The 20,416-nt window shown below is 42.6% G+C and overlaps 1 protein-coding gene and 1 non-coding gene across 2 annotated transcripts in view; one reads left to right on the forward strand and one right to left on the reverse strand.

The window, feature by feature from the left end:
• Positions 1-12,063, forward strand: part of LOC145411898 (DNA repair protein RAD51 homolog 3-like) — a 176,385-nt gene extending 164,322 nt beyond the window's left edge. Inside the window, exon 8 of the mRNA XM_080281870.1 lies at positions 11,950-12,063. Coding sequence (XP_080137996.1) covers positions 11,950-12,063 — 114 coding nt within the window. The remainder of the gene's footprint in view (positions 1-11,949) is intronic.
• LOC145412003 (5S ribosomal RNA) lies at positions 1,490-1,608 on the reverse strand. The gene has a single exon (XR_013899514.1). It is a non-coding gene; the product is annotated as a 5S ribosomal RNA (ribosomal RNA).
• Positions 12,064-20,416: the final 8,353 nt, after the last annotated feature.

A 20,416-nucleotide genomic window follows, 5' to 3' on the forward strand; every position in this document is an offset into this window, starting at 1 on the left:
AGAGTTCATCCTAGACTACCTGGAACACCCAGACTGCGACAGGGAGATGGGGCCCTTGGTACTCGTGGAGGAAGTGCGTGCTTTCAGGCAGCGCATCATCAATCGCCAGAATCGTCGGTCCTTGCATCAGTCAACGATTGACAGTTTTTTCAGGCCCGTGACCCCCGCTGTGCCAAGCCCTGGCTCCACTCCGTTGCCTCCCCAAGACAGGCCCTCATGCTCCGAGCCACAGCCCAGCACATCAGCTACAGTGGAGTCACCCCTCGACGTGAGTTTGCGGCTTTCCTCAGAGTCTTCTGCAGTCGATACGCCATCACCACGACCCAGCGATGCACCCCTTGGTTGCCTGCCAGTGATACTCTCGGACTCTGACAGTGAATAAACAGCAAGAACTTCTCCACTAGACCACACGGGAATTTTGAGTGTTGTGCAGTGAAAAAAACGGTGTGTTGTGTTAAGGTTTTCAAGTGAGAGAAAAGACTCAGTAGAAAAGAAATTTAACGTAACTAACCTTCTTTGTTTTGGCTTTGGAAAATAAAAAAAACTTGGGAAAAGTTAATGTGCAACACTAAATTAAAATGGAAGATTATTTGGACTAAAGTGAACACTGTGAAGAGAACGGACTTCTGTGTGTTATTGACTAAGTTCAGTGCAAGACTTCAGGAAGAGTGTAGTGCAAGTGCTTCAGAAAATCGTTCTTACTGTCAGAGTCCGAGAGGAGGCGGTTATTCATCGAGGTGGCCAGGGACTTGCTGTAAGTAGCCAGAATGTTTCATACTGTACTTTTTTCCATACTATACTTACCTCATGCATGTGCAGTAGGAATGTGTTTTTCAGAGTTAGGCTAGGTTAGGGTCCATAAATACCAGAATGTTTATTAATGTATGAACATACTTCTAAACCCTCATTTTATGTTTCTTTTGCATTTATTTCAGTCATTTATGTGCCTTATTGGTGTGATTTGGGTGTTAAATAGGTGCTATGCATGTCCAGAGGGAGTTGTATAGGTGTTTCTCTGAGTTAGGGTCCATAAGTACAAGTCCATAAGCTGGGGCCCAATATCCAGACAAAACCAATTACCGAACCTACCGATGGCTCTATTACTCCGGATATTGGAGTGATTACTGTATATATATATATATATATATATATATATATATATATATATATATATATATATATATATCTATATATATATATATTGTAGGGTCGTAGGGCAATTTTACAGAAACTGAGCAAAACGTAGGGTAATTCTGAATTTTTGGTATGAGTTATATTTACTTTGCAGCAAAAGGTAAATTATATAAACGGAAAGGAAATATGTTAAAAAAAGGTAGTAGTTTTTATATATATACATATATATATATATCCATCCATCCATCCATTGCCAGACGCCATGTATCCCAAACGGGGTGGTCAAGCGCTTAGAGTTAATTGTTTTACAGGGAGGGACACTAATCCTCCACCAACCCCACTTGACACGTAGGGATGCCAACAGCATCTGGTGTTCCCAGGCGGTCACCCATCCAAGTACTAACCAGACCCAACGTTGCTTAACTTCGCTGATCGGACGGGAAGCGGTGTACTCAACGTGGCATGGCCGTTATATATATATATATATATATATGTACCTGTATATATATATATATATATATATATATATATATATATATATATATATATATACATTAGTTCCCCTCCCCTTAAAACAAATAACTCAAAGGCCAGTGGCCACTCCTTACGGGATTATGGCATCTGGATAGATAGATAGATAGATGATTTATATATATACTGTATACACATATATATATATATATATATATATATATATACTGTATATATATATATATATATACACAGTACAGTATATATATCGTGCCTGTCTGTTATGCTTGTCAGGTTTGGCTCAAGAGGTCTGACAGCAAGTTGTAAATGTCAAAATGAAAGTGCCATTACCACAGTGATACCCACCGGGAAAAATGGTGATTTACTTATGATCTAATAAATTGCCACAGGTATTGAAGGATGCATCAACATGTATATTTCTAAGAGAGAGAGAGAGAGAGGACGTTAGGTGTGACAAGTCTCTGGAGACTCCAAAGAACAAAGTTTGAGTTTCTCTACCTGTCTCACAACCAACACTAAGTGTACTATCTTTACCTGCTTGTAGTACAGTTTTTGTAACATAAACTCTCAAAATAATACAAAGAACATCATCTGCTTAAATGTCAGAATTTATTCCAGACACAAGAAAATATTCCAGAGATTGCACTACTGCTGAGAATATGGCCGACACCTTCCCCCGGAAATTTGGAAAATTTTATATTTGATAATAAGAATGGATAATTACCAGCCTGATGATATATGTTAAAATATGTCTGCAGATGCATTAATTTTCAATTTTTATGCAAAATAGAAATCAGTCAAGATGATATGACAAACCGAAGGTGAAACATCCACTAACCTTAGCGCGTCGGTGCTCTAAGTCCTGATTTTTATTTTTTATTAATAGTTAAATGAAACAAAATTTTGACCGGATTTCTGATAATTAGGTGTGTATGAGCCTGTGTGTTCATAAAAATGATAATATTTTCCAATTAAAAGTGCCAGTTCAGTAAATGGCTGCTGATTCTGTATTTAGTTGCACCCCTCCCGTGGTTCTAAGGAGTCTTTATATGGAGCATGTGTTAGCAGTGTAATGCTATTTAGAGCAGTGTTGCCAACCGTAGGGCGATTAACCCCTTACCTGCGGGCCGTCACTACTGTGACACTCGTTACACAAGTACCATCCCGCGGAGCGTCACTTCTGTGATCGGGGGATTTTTTAAATCTCCCAGGCTTTCAGGTTCAGTCTTGTATCATCTGTCAGTACTGCCAGTGTGTAGCTATAGGTAGCACTGCTAATACCGCTAGTACTCACATCCAGTGTTACCAATTTAGCCATTTTTCTGTGTTTGCCTCGCCTCCCCACCTCCCCTCCTTTACTGCCTCCCCCGCCTAGCTGCAGCCTGGCTGTGCAACACAACTCCTGGCAGGTTTTTTCCATTCGCTTTTTCTATTGAAATGTGCCCTACAGTATGCCATATTCTCATACTAAAAAATATATTTTAAAAAAAGGGAACAGGCTACTTGTTACTGCCATTGGCCATGAAGTAGCTAATTTATCACCTGGCAACACCCCATGTGCACTTGGTTGCTAATTTTCCCTGTTCATTACCCATTGAAATGTCTCTTATGACCTATTCTCATACTAAACAATATATGAAAAAAAAGGGAAAAGGCTATGTGATACTTCCATTGACCTGGAAGTAGCTAATTTATCATGTATTGTCTAGATTTCCTGCTATCCCTGTGGGAGGGGCACAGTGCGGTCCAGCCATCCCCGCAGGTGAAGGGTTAAGCAGCATATCATGGATTGTAGGGTCGTAGGGCAATTTTACAGAAACTGAGCAAAACGTAGGGTAATTTTGAATTTTTGGTATTATAGTAGCCGCAGCGAGAAATGAACGCTGTGGTGGGGCAGGCAGGATGACCTGGGATTCCCCCACTGTTGCCATATTCACATGTCACCGACCATAGAGGTAGGATGTCACCGACCATCGGCCACCGCTGCAGCCCTGCTCCATGATCCTTACCCTGTGTCTCTGGCTTTCTCTTTCTCTCTCGGTTTCTATATAAACTGGTGTATTTCCGAAACTAATTATGAAATTATTATGACTTTTGTTCCACACCACCACTGAGGTAAAAATCAAGGAGAGTTTTCTGTATAAAGGTTCCCCCCCCCCCCTCCTAAATGTGGCATATGAGCGGGGGAGTGCGGCCTTGCCGATACCTCCGCCTGACCTATAATTATACACTCGCCAGAACTGACCTGCCCTCAGACAAGGGGGGGGGAAACCTTTATACAGAAAACTCTCCTTGATTTTTACCTCAGTGGTGGTGTGGAACAAAAGTCATAATAATTTCATAATTAGTTTCGGAAATACACCAGTTTATATAGAAACCGAGAGAGAAAGAGAAAGCCAGAGACACAGGGTAAGGATCATGGAGCGGGGCTGCAGCGGTGGCCGATGGTCGGTGACATCCTACCTCTTTGGTCGGTGACATGTGAATATGGCAACAGTGGGGGAATCCCAGGTCATCCCGCCTGCCCCACCACAGCGTTCATTTCTCGCTGCGGCTACTATAGTTATATTTACTTTGCAGCAAAAGGTAAATTATATACGTAAACGGAAAGGAAATATGTTCAAAAAGGGTAGTAGTTTTTAATATTCTCTCTTACCCTCTAGAAAAACTGGTTAAATGATGACTAATGAGTGAATCTGGCAGCTGACACCACATCAGCTGCTTGCCCACATACATATACATATACATATACCTAGCTGACTTCCCCAAGACGGGGGTGCTCACACAGTGCATGTTATGCTAGTTGTTTTTAGGCCGGCCTCCCATCCTAGAAACACCTATGGTATAGCCAGGTCCTTTGTCTAGACCGGAGCTAGGATACACCACGAGAGGAACAGGGCATAAAAACTCTGGGCAACGACCTTACACGTTTATTACTATATTCTCCAGAACAGTACGAACAGAAATACACGATACACTGTACAATGTCAGGGAGTGTTAGACAGGACTCGGACTGGCGGGTATGATGTACGTATCTCGCAGGATACTTGCAATCACGAGGATGTAGGACAGACACTGTGTAATAACTGAGTTGGATTTGTACACAATTTTAGTCTAGGGCTGCGTATCACACAATCTTGGTACTAGCATCCTGTTAAACATTGTGTAGTGGTAGAGCATTATTTTAGACACTGTAGATTGGCAGGTATGCACCGTCTCAGGTGTAACTACTAGAACACTGCCTTCAGCACTCGCGGTCTTCACTGTTTAAGGTACGGTCACTATGTTCACACTTGCTGGAGCAGTCACTGTATGGCGGGAGAGGGGCGAGGACTCTGGCTGGGCGGAGTGGGCCTGGGACTTGCAGGTGTTGGCAGAGTCCTGTCAGGTGTCCCTTCCTTCAAGGGCCACGGGACTATCCGCAGGGGTGTCGTCGCCCGTCGTGGACTGCGGTCGGGCATGGTGAAGGGCCCCTCACTGGCGGGGCTGGGTAGTGGAGTCTGGCCCTTTGGGCTGGAGCTGAACAACTCAAGCAGGCGCTCCTGTTGGCGCCTGCCTTGGGGAGGAAGTGGTCGTCACCTAGGACCAGAGAGGTCGCACTTCGAGGATCTGGGGGTGCCATCGAGGATATGTCATCTGCAGCCTCTCTCCTGTCAGGCCGCTGTCAAGGTAATACTGCGGCGTCGCCTCTGGCTGGAGTCCAGCAGGTTCTTGTCTCCCTTGGGCGCTGGTTGGATGGTGTGCACTCCCGGGGACAACACAGGGCCTCTCCACAAGTCCCCTAGGCAGAGGTTCTCCTTCTGGGGGCTGCCTCTGTTGGGAAAGCTGGAGGTACGACCCACTTGGCCACAGGAGAGGCAGGTTGAGCAAGGGTCGCCCTCAGGTTGCGAAGTCACAGGGGGTGAAAGACTTGTTAGGCGTCTCTCCCTGGCGCGGCTACAGGCCGTCACCGAGGTCCTGTGGGTAACGAGTGGAGTGGCTGCAGACCGTCCCTTCCCTGTCGGTGCGGCTACCGGGCGTCACCGGGGCCCAACTTCCTGATGGGACTGTGGACGAAGTGTGGCTACAGGCCGTCTCCTGTCTACTGGTGCAGTTACAGGCTGTCGCCGGAGTCCTGTATGAGGAGCGACGTGTAGGCGGGGAACAGCTACGGGCCATCTCCTGTCTACTGGTGCAGTTACAGGCCGTCACCGGTGTTGTGCTCCTCAAGGCAACTGCAGAAGCAGAGGGAGGGGTACCTTTCTCTCCCCGAGTGCGGCTGCAGGCCGTCAGGGGGAGGGGGGGTGGGCAGCACTGGAGCAGCTATAGGCTGTCTCCAATGTGGCACGGCTACAGGCCATCACAGTCCCTGCTCAGCTATAGGCCGTCTTTTTTGCTGTGCGGCTACAGGCCGTCACTGGGGTGCTGCCAGGAACTGATTTCTCAGCTCCATCCCGATCCTGGTGAGGGCTGGCTCAGCAGGAGGGTAACGTGCGGTGTTTGTGTCAGGCATGCTCCGTGGAGAAGGGGCAGTGGCTGTATTGGACGTATGCCCATATTGCATGGATGGTGCATGTGCCCTTGGAACCCCTCCGTAGTCACCTCCTGGGGGTGGTGTTGTGTCCCCAGTTGCCACGGCTGGTATTTCAGTGCACACACTCACTACATTTTAAAATTATTTTTACAGGAAGATAAGGTGTTGGTCTAGTCCTGCACTAAACAAAAACCATAATAGCTGTATGCCATCATATATATTCAGTACTCTCCCGTCCAGTACGCATTTGTCCAGTACTATTTTCGTCCAGTACGTTTGGCAAAAAAATAAAATAATTTATTACTGAAATACTGATTTGTTGGGCTAGTACGGATCAGCCATGCAAAGTGGGCCAAATCCGAGGAGTTCTTCTCTAGTATTGTCTTGTTGTGTCCAATACTATTACCCGCCCGGGTGCGGGACGATGGCCAAAACCGAGGAACTTTTCCCTCATACTGCCGCGCCAGTCCAGTACGCTTTCCTCGTGACTTGTGACGTATGCCAGTCAAATTGCAATATTGCACTTCCCCCTGATGATGAAAATGACGATGTGCCAGTGTGTGACTATAAAGGAGGTTGAGGCAGAGAGGCCTCCTGAAGATCCTGAAGGCTGTCCTCCAGGGGGTCAGTAGGACCTGCTACAGCCTTGGAAACCCCTCCCCCTTCCCCCTCAAGCCCATCACCACTCACCTTAAAGGTTGGTAAAATCTTAGTTGTGTCAAAATGTTGAATTTTGGGGGGACCTTTTCAAGGCCTGTCTGACAGTATTCATTTTCCCCGTAAGGTCTGTTGTTTGTCCAGTACGTATTTAGTCCAATACAGCAGTACTGTTTGACAAAAATACTGTACTGGACGCGAGGGTACTGTATATATACAGGGTGTCCCCAAAAAATGTACTCACTCTTTGACTGCCCATTACCAATACAGTTTTTGTTTGTTTCAGGTGCAACTAACGTGAAATAATGGCAGACGTATGACTAACTTTTGAAGAAAGAAAATTTGTCATAAAGTGCTACTGGAAGTATGAAAACGTCACGAAAGTGCAAAGACAATTCAGAAGACAGTTTCACAGATATTCACCAACGCGGTGCACTGTTGCTCGCATCAGAGATAAGTTTGAAGCTTACTTCCAGTAGCACTTTACGACAAATTTTCTTTCGTCAAAAGTTAGTCGTACGTCTGCCATTATTTCAAGTTAGTTGCACCAGAAACAAAAAAAATTGCGTGAGTAATGGGCAGTCAAAGAGTGATTACATTTTTTGGGGACACCCTGTATGTGTGTGTTTGTATATATATACATATATATATATATATATATATATATATATATATATATATATATATATATACACGTACAGGTAAGCCCTTAATTCACGCGAGGTTTACGTTCCCAGACCCTTCGCGTATGTGGTAAATTCGCGTATACGTTCTGCCCTTGTGTGCACATAGTTACGCATGTCTACTAAGTATATTACATCTTAATAATACTGTTTATGCACTACATACACCTTATAAACTAGCATGAAGTATGAAAAACAACAAAAATGTAAGAAATTTAACACTGAAACCTGACAAGCACAGGCATAGGTGGAAACGCTTGAGCAGTCTGGTGCACAAGCCCTCACTGCCTCCCATATGCTACATTCTGCCTTCTTTATTGTCCAAACAGTTGACTCATTCACCCCAAACATACGGTTCCAAGCCAGTTAACAGGCGTAGGTGGAGACACTTTATCACAGTCTGGTTCACCAGCCCTCACTGCCTCCCGTATGCTACGTTCTGCCTTCTTTATTGTAAGAACAGTTGACTCACCCCAAACACACGGTTCAGAGACAATTCACCATGAAGTCAATTCACCATCAAAACATGGACGATTCCCTGTCATTCTATAAATATACTTATTATTGATTAATTAATACTTTAATAACTAATTTTCAGGGGGATTTTATAACTCATATAAGTAAAAAACTAGTGTACTGTACTTGCTAAATAAACTGGTATGTAAATAAATGACTGGGAATCGTCCTGACAGAGAATTGTCGCCGACATTCCTCCCTTAAGTTTGTCCAACACTTTAACTTTCTCTGTCAGCAACATCACTTTACAAGTCTGTTTTGGTGTGTTACGGTACTAGCACTACGCTTAGGCCCCATGGTGGCAGACAAGGCAAGCAATCACTGGAAGGCCGAAAATTAAGCCACAAATAACGATTCGTGAGTCACGCATGGTTTGACCGTCGGATTCAAACTGACTGTGTGGTGCGTGGTAGACCGACCTCCCACATACACACACACACACATACATGTATGCACACGGGCAGCAGGTAGGCATTTTTATATTTTATTTATTTCTCTTGTATATTAAAATTATTTATTTGAATACTATAATTTTATGTTTGAATTATTGTACGAAAAATTCATGGATAACTGAAATCGCGTGAAAAAAGTTCGCGTGAATTAAGGGCTTACCTGTATATATATATATATATATATATATATATTTATAAGTAATCCCTCCAATATCCGACGTAATAGAGCCAAAGGCATGTCCGGATAGTGATCCTGTCCGGATATTGGGCCCCAGCCTCCTGGACTTGTACTTATGGACCCTAACTCAGAAAAACACCTATACAACTCCCTCTGGACATGCATTGCACCCATTTAAGATCCAAATCACACCAATAAGGGACATAAAAGACTGAAATAAAAGCAAAAGAACCATAAAATGAGGTTTTAGAGGTGAGTTTATACAATATTAAACATTCTGGGTACTTACAAGTCCCTGGCTCCTGGACTGGTTTGAACTGCCAGTTTGCAGTCCACAATTAATCCTCTGCACTCTAAATTCTAATTTCTTAACACTGCACAACACTGTAAATTCCCGTGTGTTCTAGTGGCGAGGTATTGCAGTTTATTCACTGTTTATTCACAAAAAACAAGCACCTGTGGCTTGCACTGCTATGAGCATCTGCTCTCGATCGGAGTTTGGCTGTGACTGTTGATGATGGCAGGGTAACAGAGTTGCCAGATTGCAATGGCCACATTACCAATCTCCTCAACTTTCATTACCAAATTTAAATTTTTATTACCAAATTCGTAAAGCTAGCATTTATTCTTCACTAATTATATATACAAGTGGAAATACATGTAATCACTCTCCTTATAATTAACACCATGTTGATTATTTTCACGCTATGTAGGATAGAAGATTAATCAGAGAGAGCAAACAATCCACCATCTCCATCCTGTGTATCCTCATACATGTGAAAAATCCATTTGGTAATGCATTATTCTGATTCATTACCAAACGAATTTTTCATTACCAAATTGGCCCACACTTGGTAATGAAAAATACCAAATGGCAACCCTGACAGGGGAGGGGAGAGGGGGGAGGAAGGAAGGGGTGAAGGGACCATGGTGTAACAGCTGTTTGGCACCAGGTGGCAATTTCAAATTACTGGAGGGAAAAAAGTCAGATTTTTTTCAAATTTTTTGCGGTTTTTGGCCCATTTTGGGAATATTGGATCGCAGGACGATTATGTCCGGTTAGTGGGGATGTTCGGATATTGGGCATTCGGATATTAGAGGGATTACTTATATATGCGCATATATGTATATATATATATATATATAAACTACCAACTTATAGAGTAATATTTTCATCCTGAGCCGTAGGGTGATGAAGTGAAATGTAGGGCATTTTCAGTGTCTGCGTAGGATGAAGAAATTTTAGAGGTTGGCAGCACTGATTTAGAGTAGTAGTGAGACTTTGGCAGTGAAGGAGGAGGATGTTCATAGACCTAGGCATGCAGAGATGATGATTAGATGGATGTCTAGTGCATCCTTGAATAATACGCCTGAAAGAGTTGGGATTGTGAGTGAAGAGTTGAGAGGAAGGATGAAACTTGAATATATCAGTGTCATGATGAGAAGGAGTAGCTTGGGATGGTGAGGGCATGTGGAGAGGATGGAGGGTGGCAACGGGAGCCCCCACAAATTGGAAAAAGATGCCACCTCTTGCCAGATAACTTAATGTAAAGTGCAAAAGTGGGGTCAACTTGAATTACCCTCTGTTATACAATTTTTGTGTTACTTTACTGAAAATAGGATATTAATTGATTTATCTACATATAATACTGGAGAAAAAATGGCTTCTTTATCAAAATATAATAGAAACGGAAGGTTGCGTCCATCTCAGTTTAGGGACAGCCTACATGCGAGTATTATGTTGCCTGAGTATTAATCAATGTCATGTTTTTAAGTAGTGAATGTACATTTGTAAGGAAAAATGGTAAATGGTTATAACGAAACTGTATCATACATAGCAAATGGTGGAAATATGGTGCTTAAACATTCGAAGATTGTATGAACTCACTCAGCTCATACGGAGGCGCTTTCTCATGGGTAGGGTGGCATAGTTTGTGTGCCCGCCACCAGGGGCCCAGGGCGGTTCTGATGATGTGTATACACCACACCTGACGCTCGCGCCTTTTGAAATCAGCCAATAAATACGGAAAATATAGCGACGTGGTAAACTGCGCAGCTAAAGTACATGTCGAAAAATAGACTGTAGCAGAACTGAGACGTTTTCTCAAAGCAAGAGGAAAACCATGCCCTTAAAAATTCGGGTCACTGATCTTGGCCACGTAAGATTTCGGCCGTACAATTCTTACTATTATTAAGTGTAAAATGGATAGGATCATGTCAGGATTTGCCAAATGAAAGATTACGATCTTTGGAAACTGTACGATAAATTTTTCCAACAACTGAGATTCATAACAGTTGATAAAAATGTGCTGAATGCAAAATCACACAGTAAGCTTTAATGGCGTTTAGTAAACTCTGTGGAGGACTTTTCAGGGTAAATCCCTTTTAAAACATCAGTAAAATATCTAAGATGAAAATAATACTGGTATAATGCTTTATGCATGAGAAATAATCTCAATAGGAATTTTTGTATAGGAAGGTACACCTACTCTGAGCGGATAGTGATCCCACACTACTTAGTGATCCGGCGAACACTGGCAACTTTCAGGAGTTTGTGGGGGCTCCTACTGGGTACAGAAGGTGAAGGTTATGAATGTTGATGGCAGAGCTGTGAGAGGCAGACTCCCCAAATAAAGAAGACTTGGGATGAGGTCATACAGTGTGACCTCAGGGATAAGGGACCGAACAGAGAGGCCATCAGAGATCAATCAGTGTGGAGAGTTGCCATTACGTGATGAAGGCCAACACGTACAAGCAAGTTGGAGACTTTATATACAAATGAACAAAAAAAAATAAAATAAACTTACCTCCATTATGAGTAAACACTTAGTGATATTGCTTTTATATCAGAGTACTTAGACTTCATCATGTTCTCCATGATAGGAAGAGGGTGAAACTCGTATTAAATGAAGTTTATTTGTTTAATTTTTCACACAGCTGGAAGGAGAGGAAAAAGAAACATAGTAATGCATTTTACAGATTGAGTCCACCAATGTTAGATGCAGGCTGGTAACAACAATTTATTTACTCATTCTTTCCCCTTGATATTTCACTCTGTTTTTAAGCTTTCATACACTATCATACACTTAAATCACTTGAATCCAGGTGACATTTTGTTTAGTTTACTCTTGCTGCTGTGGAGTAATTTTCATTAACTAAGGGAAGAGCTCATGTATACATAAGGTTTATCAGGGGTAGAGTATATATCAAGCTTTTCCAGTTTGAAAAGTCTGTCCACAGCTGAATAAAATTGTCATGTAGCAAGAATATGATGAAAAAAGAATTGGACTCAGAGTTAATGTAATATCGTTTCTGTAATTGCAGGTGACTGTGGCTGGCATAAGAGATACAAGTTCTGGTAAATCTCCTGGTGTTGTTCTGGTCACCTCAGAGGAGCAAGAGAGCAAAAAGAGAAAGAGACTGGGTGATGACAGTTAATTTAGTTTTCATAAGCGAATAATATATACACATATACAGTATATACTGTATATATATATATATATATATATATATATATACCAATACACTAGTCCTGTATGAGACAGCCCTAGCATGTATTCAGTATGGATGGTGGGTGTTAGCGTCGAAGTGGTGACATGTAGAGGTGTGCGGTACGTAGGAGGACTACTGGGCCTTGAAAGCAGGCTGTGAAGCCTATGCCCAGAGTCGGTCACATAAAAAAATATATATATATATATATATATATATATATATATATATGTGTGTGTGTGTGTGTATATAGTCATGCATTGCTTAACGTCCTGCCACACAGCATCCATTTGCTTAAATCTCTGGGGACCCATAAGAATATAATAGAAAAAATAAATAAATCTGAAGAACAGGACATAGCAAGTGTATGCAGGCGCAAATCAGTGTTCGTGTGTGATGGCCAACCATCATCCCAAAACAAAGCCATTACACTGCCGGCTGTACGATACGCATGTATAACCTATACAGATATACTCTAATACTGTTTGTATGTCTTAATATTTTTCTTTTTTTCCCTTCTTTCATAAAAGCAGTAAAAAGTTTACTAACAAGCAGTATAAAGTTTACCGTATAACTGTCATCAACACCAGCCACAGGCAGCCGTATCTAGTCGCATGTTTACTGCCGTTTTCGTGTGTTCTTGTGTATCCTTGCATCAGATTTACATAAAAATTACATATTGTATTACTGTCTTAATTTGGGCCTTTTTATACTGTACTGTACTTTTAAAATAATTTACAGCACAGTTCAGTATACACCATATACTTTACCTGTATATATAGGCCATTTTTGCTCAGCTGGTGGATTAAGTTCTGTTACCAGTGTGTGACTGGAGAGGCCAGCTGGCTGCCCAGTAGTATACAGTACTGTATACAATATTCAGTGCACAAGTTATGGTGGTCGCTTAACCCCTAGGGTATGCAATTCTCCAGCTTCGACTACCCCCCAGGACATAAAAACAGGTCTATTTTTCGACTGTCAAAGGTTAAAAGTTTTATGCCCAATTTATAGAGCTTGAATTTACACACCTGAAATGCAAACCCCACCCTTCTAGACCCAGTAGTTACCAAGCTGTGGCCTATCAAAGTTGATAATAGTTACCTGTCACGGCCCCAGCGAGAAAGAAAATATGCCGCTCACACCTGTTTTCTTCACAAAAATACGTACAAAAATCACCAAAATAAATTTTTTTTTGGTGTGTACAGATGTTATAAACCATTGTAATGTGCTTAGGAAAAATAAAATGGTGACAGACACCCCAAATAAATATGATAAAGAGTAAAAATTATCCTCCCCTCCTCTCCTCTCCTCTCCCCATACCTCCAATCCCCTCCCTCCCCTTCCCTTCCCTTCCCTTCCTTCCCCTCCTCTCCCCTCACCTAACCTCCTCTCCCCCTTTCCCCTCCCTGCTGAGCTGTCAAATCTAGCTAGGGAAAATGGTCATGAACTGCCCCCCCCCCTAAGAAAAATATGATAAATAGTAAAAATTATCCTCCCCTCCTCTCCCCACCCCATACCTCCAGTCTCCTCCCTCCCCTTCCCTTCCCTCCCCTCCTCTCCTTCCCTCCCCTCCCCTCGCCTAACCTTCTCTCCCCCCTCCCCTCCCCTCTGAGTTGTCAAATCGAGCTAGTTTTCGTTTCACTTTGTTTTTGAAGGCTCCAACATGCATGCATGTGTCGGCATAAAATAAAATTTCTTTTTCAAGTGGGTGTCAAATAAAGGCAGCTAAAATAACTGTGGTGTGCATATCTGTATGCAAAGACACGAATAAATTACAGGTAATGATTCAAAAACACGCGCCATAGAGCATAAAAAATACACAAAATATTTGAGGCCTGGGAGGTAAAGATATTGCGTGCTAGGGGGTGGTGGGAGGTGGTAAGGCCAGGAGGGGGTGTATTGGGATGGAGGGATGGAAGGAGACCACCACAAGACACAAGGGAAGGGTCCCAGTGGAGTACAGGGACATGGAGGGAGGAGACCACCACCAGACACAAAGGAAGGGCCCCAGTGGATTACAGGGACATGGAGGGAGGATAGGGAAGAAATACCTTCCCCCCAGATGATGGGGGGGGGGACATGAGGGGGATGCAGGAGGAGCGGTGGTGGTGGTGGTAAGAATGGTGGTAGGTGGGGTAGTAACAAGGAAGTGGGGTAGAGAGACATGGCGAGAGGGAGGTGGGGGGTACATCCCCCACTGCCTGGGTATGGGCCTGGGACCCCCCTCCGGTGTGTCCAACACTTAGTTCTAATTGGTTAGAAGCCAAGTTCCACTCAGTTAACGCCGGCGTGCCGCAGGGATCAGTTCTGGTGCCAACCCTATTTCTGGTTCATATTAATGATCTCTTATCTGTCACCTATAATCCTATTCACTCATATGCACATGACTCAACACTACATAGTTCATTCACACTCAGACATCCATTTACAAAGTCTAATATCTCCACCTCTCAACTCAGTACAGCCATCGCCATAAATCAAGATCTATCTACAATCAATGAATGGGGACAAAACAACCTTGTCTCTTTTAATGCTAGTAAAACTAAATATATACCATTTACTAATAGACAGATATTGCCAGATTCATACATTACCTTCAGTGTTACTAATATTCCCATCTCCAAAAGTATTGAAATTCTTGGCGTCTCACTTAACAGTGCCCTCAGCTGGACCTCTCATGTCAGATCACTTGCTAAAACTGCGTCAAAGAAACTTGGATTATTGTACAGAGTCCGTAACTTCTTCGCCGATGAGCAGTTAGCTGTAATTTATAAGAGTCATGTGCGCTCTCAGCTTGAATATTGCTCACCCTTGTGGAATGGTTGTGGAGAGGCTGCATTAAGACAACTAGACAAAATTCAGAGCAAAGCTGTTAGAATCATTAACAACCCTGCCATTACATATAAACTACCTCCCCTGCAAGTAAGAAGGATGTTGCCTCCCTTGCATTATTTTACAGATATTTTTTTGGCAAATGCTCAGACGAAGTTGCGTCCATGGTGCCACCTCTCCATGCCTTCCCTCATGCTACACGGGCATCTGGTAGTGCTCATGACTGGAAAGTCACTCAGCCATATTGCAGAACTTCTACCTATCAGAATTCTTTCATTCCCCGAACTGCATCTCTCTGGAACTCGCTTCCCCAGAGTTGTTTTCCTCCAAATTTCAACCCACAACTGTTCAAGTCTAACTGTTACAGATATTTTATGAACAGAGGACACCAGTAATCTGGTGTATGGATTATTTTTTTTTTTACTCATTTGTTTTTCCTTCCTCCGTTCTGTTATTTAAAAAAAAAAAAAAAAAAAAAAAAAAAAAAACCTACATCACAGCTGGGGTGGAGCCAGCTGCCGCCAGTTTTTTGTGGATGTTGTACGATCGGCGTTGCTCGTCCTTTTAAGAAATTGCGCAGAAAGCTCGATTGACGAGCGTAGTACTTTAGGGGTTAATGTCCAGATCACTCAACCATTTGAGATTCCAATGATGCATTTTCGTGTCATTTCAAATCCAACCTCAGGGATTCCAATGACATGTTTATGTGTCATTTGATGATACTTATGTGAAATATGCACCATAAATCATGTTTATGCTTCATAACAGACTCGAACGCGACGTCACAGAATGGTTGCTCTATGTGTGGCGGGTACTGCAGAGCTGATCTGACTCTTGGCATTGTCTCTTTATTACTTTATTCTTGGCAAATATTTTTCTACAGCAAGGTATAAAATTTTTGGATTTAGTCTAACTTCAACTCATCATTTTGACTTTTCATTTTTTTTTTTTTTTAATATACTACAATAAAGTACAACTGTTCAGCTTTAAAGTGACACCAAAACAAACAGTCAGTCATGAAAAGTGCATTTATGCAAAGCAATCAAAGAAAAATATTGCGGCGCGAAGATGTAGGTGAGTGCGAGAGCTGCTGACTCGACCACAGACATAGTCTGCCTGGCCCAGAAACCTGATAGGGTTAACATCTTATTTTTTAGAACATATCGTGGATGCTAAGTGCTGCATAGCTGTTTATATATATATATATATATATATATATCAGCCGTGGCTCAGTGGGTTAGAGCGCTCTGCTCTGACCTAAGGGTCGGAGGATCGAATCCACCCAAGGGTCATTGGTAGACATCAGGAAGGGCATCCGGTCATAAAATGCTACACGCTCCAATCCAAAAGTCCTCTACCCGGGGGCAACGCCTTAGCCCTTTGGGGATACCTGGCGTAAAACCAAATTATTTTATTTTTATATATGTATATATATATATATATATATATATATATATATATATATATATATTTGTATATATATATATATATATATATACAGTAAAAGTTCTCCAATGCGACCACCAATAATCCGAATATCCCAATACTCTGAATGTTTCAAGGTGAAACTTTTCCAAATTTTCTGGGGTTTTTTCTGCTTTTTCTGGCTTTATCTAAGGATTTATCTGGCTTGGATTTGCCCTTTGATGTGGATGTACCTGCTTGCAACTATTCATCTACAGTAGGATCTCGCCAATAACGTCTAGTTGGTGCCAGAAAAATGCCGTTATGAATGAAAACGTTATTTGCGTGACATTAAAATACATGTATAAAGAGTTTATTGGTGCTGCAACTCCAGGACTTTTATTCACTTTTCCCACCTGGAGGCCTCCTGTCATTACTTTTTTTTTGCTGAAATAATAAGATTAGTTATTAAATCATCATGAGTAATATAAAACTCACCTTAAAGGAGTTTTGAGGTATTTGGTATGATGATTGTTTCAAGGTTTGCACATGGACGCTACTGCAGCGTACCCCCTGACCCTTTGCTGGCCTCGTCCCCACTCCTGCCTCTCACACCAGGGTCACCCACTTCCATCAACACTTCATCAAACACCATAAAGTCAAAATCTTCAGGAAAGTCCCCAATGTCATCAGTGTCATCATCTACCCAACCCTTCTCTGTTGTTCTTCCTCGGCTGGCTAGCTTTGTGAAAGAGAGTGAGTGATGAGTGACTGATGGCAGGCATTCACTCAATCGTGATACTGTTTTTGGTATTTTCATGAAATCTGATTTACAAGTCCAATCATTTGTCATTAATACTGATGGCCGCTCTCTCTCTGTCTGAGCAGACTTGAGTTGTGGCTGGAGTGCTGACCAGGCATGTTTAATGGTTGCCAATGTTGTATTATTCCAGGCATTGACGAAGAAATTTACGGCCTGTTGAATGTTATATTTCTTCCAGAATGCAGCAACAGTCACTATGTTGGGGGTTGAAGGTATGCCAGGTGAAGCAGGTGAGTCATCTGGGACTGTGGAGGTGGAGGGGGAGGCAGATTGTGAGTCAGGTAGGGCAGTGGAGGTGGAGGGGACAGTGGCGGGCAAGTCAGGGGAGGTGGTGAGGGGAGGATTCTCCATCTCCTTCTCACTACTGCTTACATTTTTGGTGATTTCCTTCATCTCTTCTTGTTTGTTTGTCTCATTCCTCATCTTGTCATGGACATATTTGCGGTAGAACAACTTGGCATTCACGACACAACCGTTATTCAAGTGAATCCAAACGTTATTATAGAAACTGGGTATCTGTTCTAACCTACCATTATTGCCGAAAACGTTATTGTTGAAGTCATTATTGGTGAGATCCTACTGTACAGTTCAATACATTTTCGGTGAGTAAATCAATAACCCATATTATTTTAAGTGATATTTAATGATCATGTGCACATTTCTAATCTTTTCAGAGGTCCCTTCCAATAGTAAAAAAAAAAAACTAGTCCAAAAGACCCTCTGTCCCCTGCCATTTGGATTGTAAGACTTTTATTGTATATATATATATATATAGAGAGAGAGAGAGAGAGAGATATATCATCATCATCATCATCATCATCCGGACCTCTTTTCCCACCCTAGGGCAGGATGAGGAGTAGCAGCATCTAGACAGCCCAAATATGCCCAATCCAATGGGCCACGCTTCCATTCACTCGCCATTCAAGCCCCCGGAATCCTGGCTCTGTCTGATACGCCCAAAACATTCACCACATACAGTAGCTTCACATAAACGTATCCGATAGAGTCAATCCAGACGCTGTCACATTAAAAAGAGGTGCCAAATCCCAGATCATGTGCATCTCCTCACAATATTCATCCAGCCAGCTCGATCTCTTGTCAGTCCCCTGGCCTCATCGACTTCCAAACCTCTCTTCCTCACACATTCATCCATCATATCCCTCCAACTTCTCCTTGGCCTACCTCGCGTCCTCCCTCCTTCAAGTTCGCTCAGATATACCCTTTTCACCACTTTATTGTTATCCATTTTCTCCACATGACCATACCATCTCAGTACACTCTCTTCGATTCTGGTGTCCACAGACTTCCTCACTCCACATCTTTCATGAATCACATTATTTCTTCTTCTATCCACTCTCTTTACTCCATATACTTTCCTCACAAGTCTCATCTCCACTACTCTCATTCTTGACTTTTCATTTTCATGCCACACAATAGTCTCATATCCATATGTTAAAGTTGGCACTAACACTCCTTCATGTAAACCTCGTGCAGCTGCAACACTCCAGCCTCTGTTTCTTATCAAAGCCTTCATTGCACCAGCTACTTTCCTTCCTTCTGTCACTCAACTTTCCACTTCTTTTGCACATATCCTCTCTTTTCTATCACTGTACCCAGGTATTTGAACTCTTTCCCTAATATATATATATATATATATATATCTGTCTATCTATCTACCTATCTATCTATCTATTGCCAGACACCTCAATCCCGTTTGGGGTGGCCACAAACAAATCGCCTCCATGTCGCCCTGTCCCCTGCCATTTCACTGCCCTGCTCCCAACTCACCCCCCCCCCTCTCTCATATACCTCTCCACCCCATCCCTCCATCTCATCCTCAGCCTCCCCCTCCCTCTTCCCCCCTCCACCTCACTCACATACACTCTCGTCGTCAGTCTTACACCCTCCATCCTCTCCACACGGCCAAACCACCTCAGTGTGTTCCTCATAATGCTTCCTATCACATCCACATCCACACCACAACGTTCCTTTATATCCTCATTCGTCAGCCTGTCTCTCCATGTGACTCCACAGGCTCCTCTTAAATAACTCATTTCCGCTGCTCTCACTCTTGACTTCTCTCCTTCCAACAATGTCCAAGCTTCACTTCCATACGTTAGAGTTAGTATCACAATACTGTCTTGTAGTAACTTTTTCACTTCCATGCTCACTTCCCTGTTTCTTATCACAGCTTTCAAAGAACCAGCAACCTTTCTTCCCTGCTGTACCCTTTCACGCACTTCACCCTCAAAACCTCCATCCTTACTCATCACACTACCCAAGTACTTAAATGTACTCACATTTTCCATTTCCTCCTCATCCAGCCTCGCTGTACATTCACTGACTTCACCTCTCTCAAAGACCATCACTTTACTCTTCCCTACATTCACCTTTAGATTCCGTTTCTTACACACTTTCCCAAACTCATCCACCAAGCCTTGCAGCTCCCCTTCGTCTTCACTCAACAACACAGTATCATCTGCAAACAACAGTACAGGGAGTTTACAAACACTATCCTTTCTCACCAGGGCCACTCCAACATCCACTACCCTACCTTGTACCTCTTTTATTACCCCATCCATGTACAGATTGAACATCAATGGAGACATGACACATCCCTGTTTCAACCCAAGCTTCAAAGAGAAAAATTCACTTAGTTCACCATCCACACGCACTGCAGCCTTAGCACCATTGTACATATTCTTCGCAGCATTCAGCTACTTCCCATCTACTCCATATATTCTTAATCCTTGTCTATTCCACAATCCTTGTCTATCCACCCTGTCATATGCTTTTTCCAAATCCATGAAAGCCGCATACAACTTCTTTCCCTTCTCTAGAAACTTTTCTACTAAAGATCTAAGAATGAATATCTGATCTACACCACCTCTTCCCTTCCTAAAGCCTCCCTGTTCTTCTCCAACTACTTCCTCTGTTCTTTCTCTAACTCTGTCAATAAGTATCCTACCATACACTTTTCCTATTATACTAAGAAGACAAATGCCCCTATGATTACCACACTTCTTTTTCCCCTTTTCCTTTGTACAAGGGAATAATTATATCTGACTTCCAATCCTCCGGGACTCTACCTTCCTCCCAGGCCAATCTACACATCTTCCACATCCATTCTACTACTATCTCTCCCCCATGCTTCAGCATTTCACCACACACTTCATCAGTTCCTGGGGCTTTCCCCAATTTAACTTTCTTCATTGCTTCCACAACTTCTATCCTACTGATTTC

Source organism: Coenobita brevimanus, chromosome 91 (assembly GCF_032717465.1).
Source record: "Coenobita brevimanus isolate Jiangsu-jjx chromosome 91, ASM3271746v2, whole genome shotgun sequence".
In the NCBI taxonomy this organism is placed as follows: domain Eukaryota; kingdom Metazoa; phylum Arthropoda; class Malacostraca; order Decapoda; family Coenobitidae; genus Coenobita; species Coenobita brevimanus.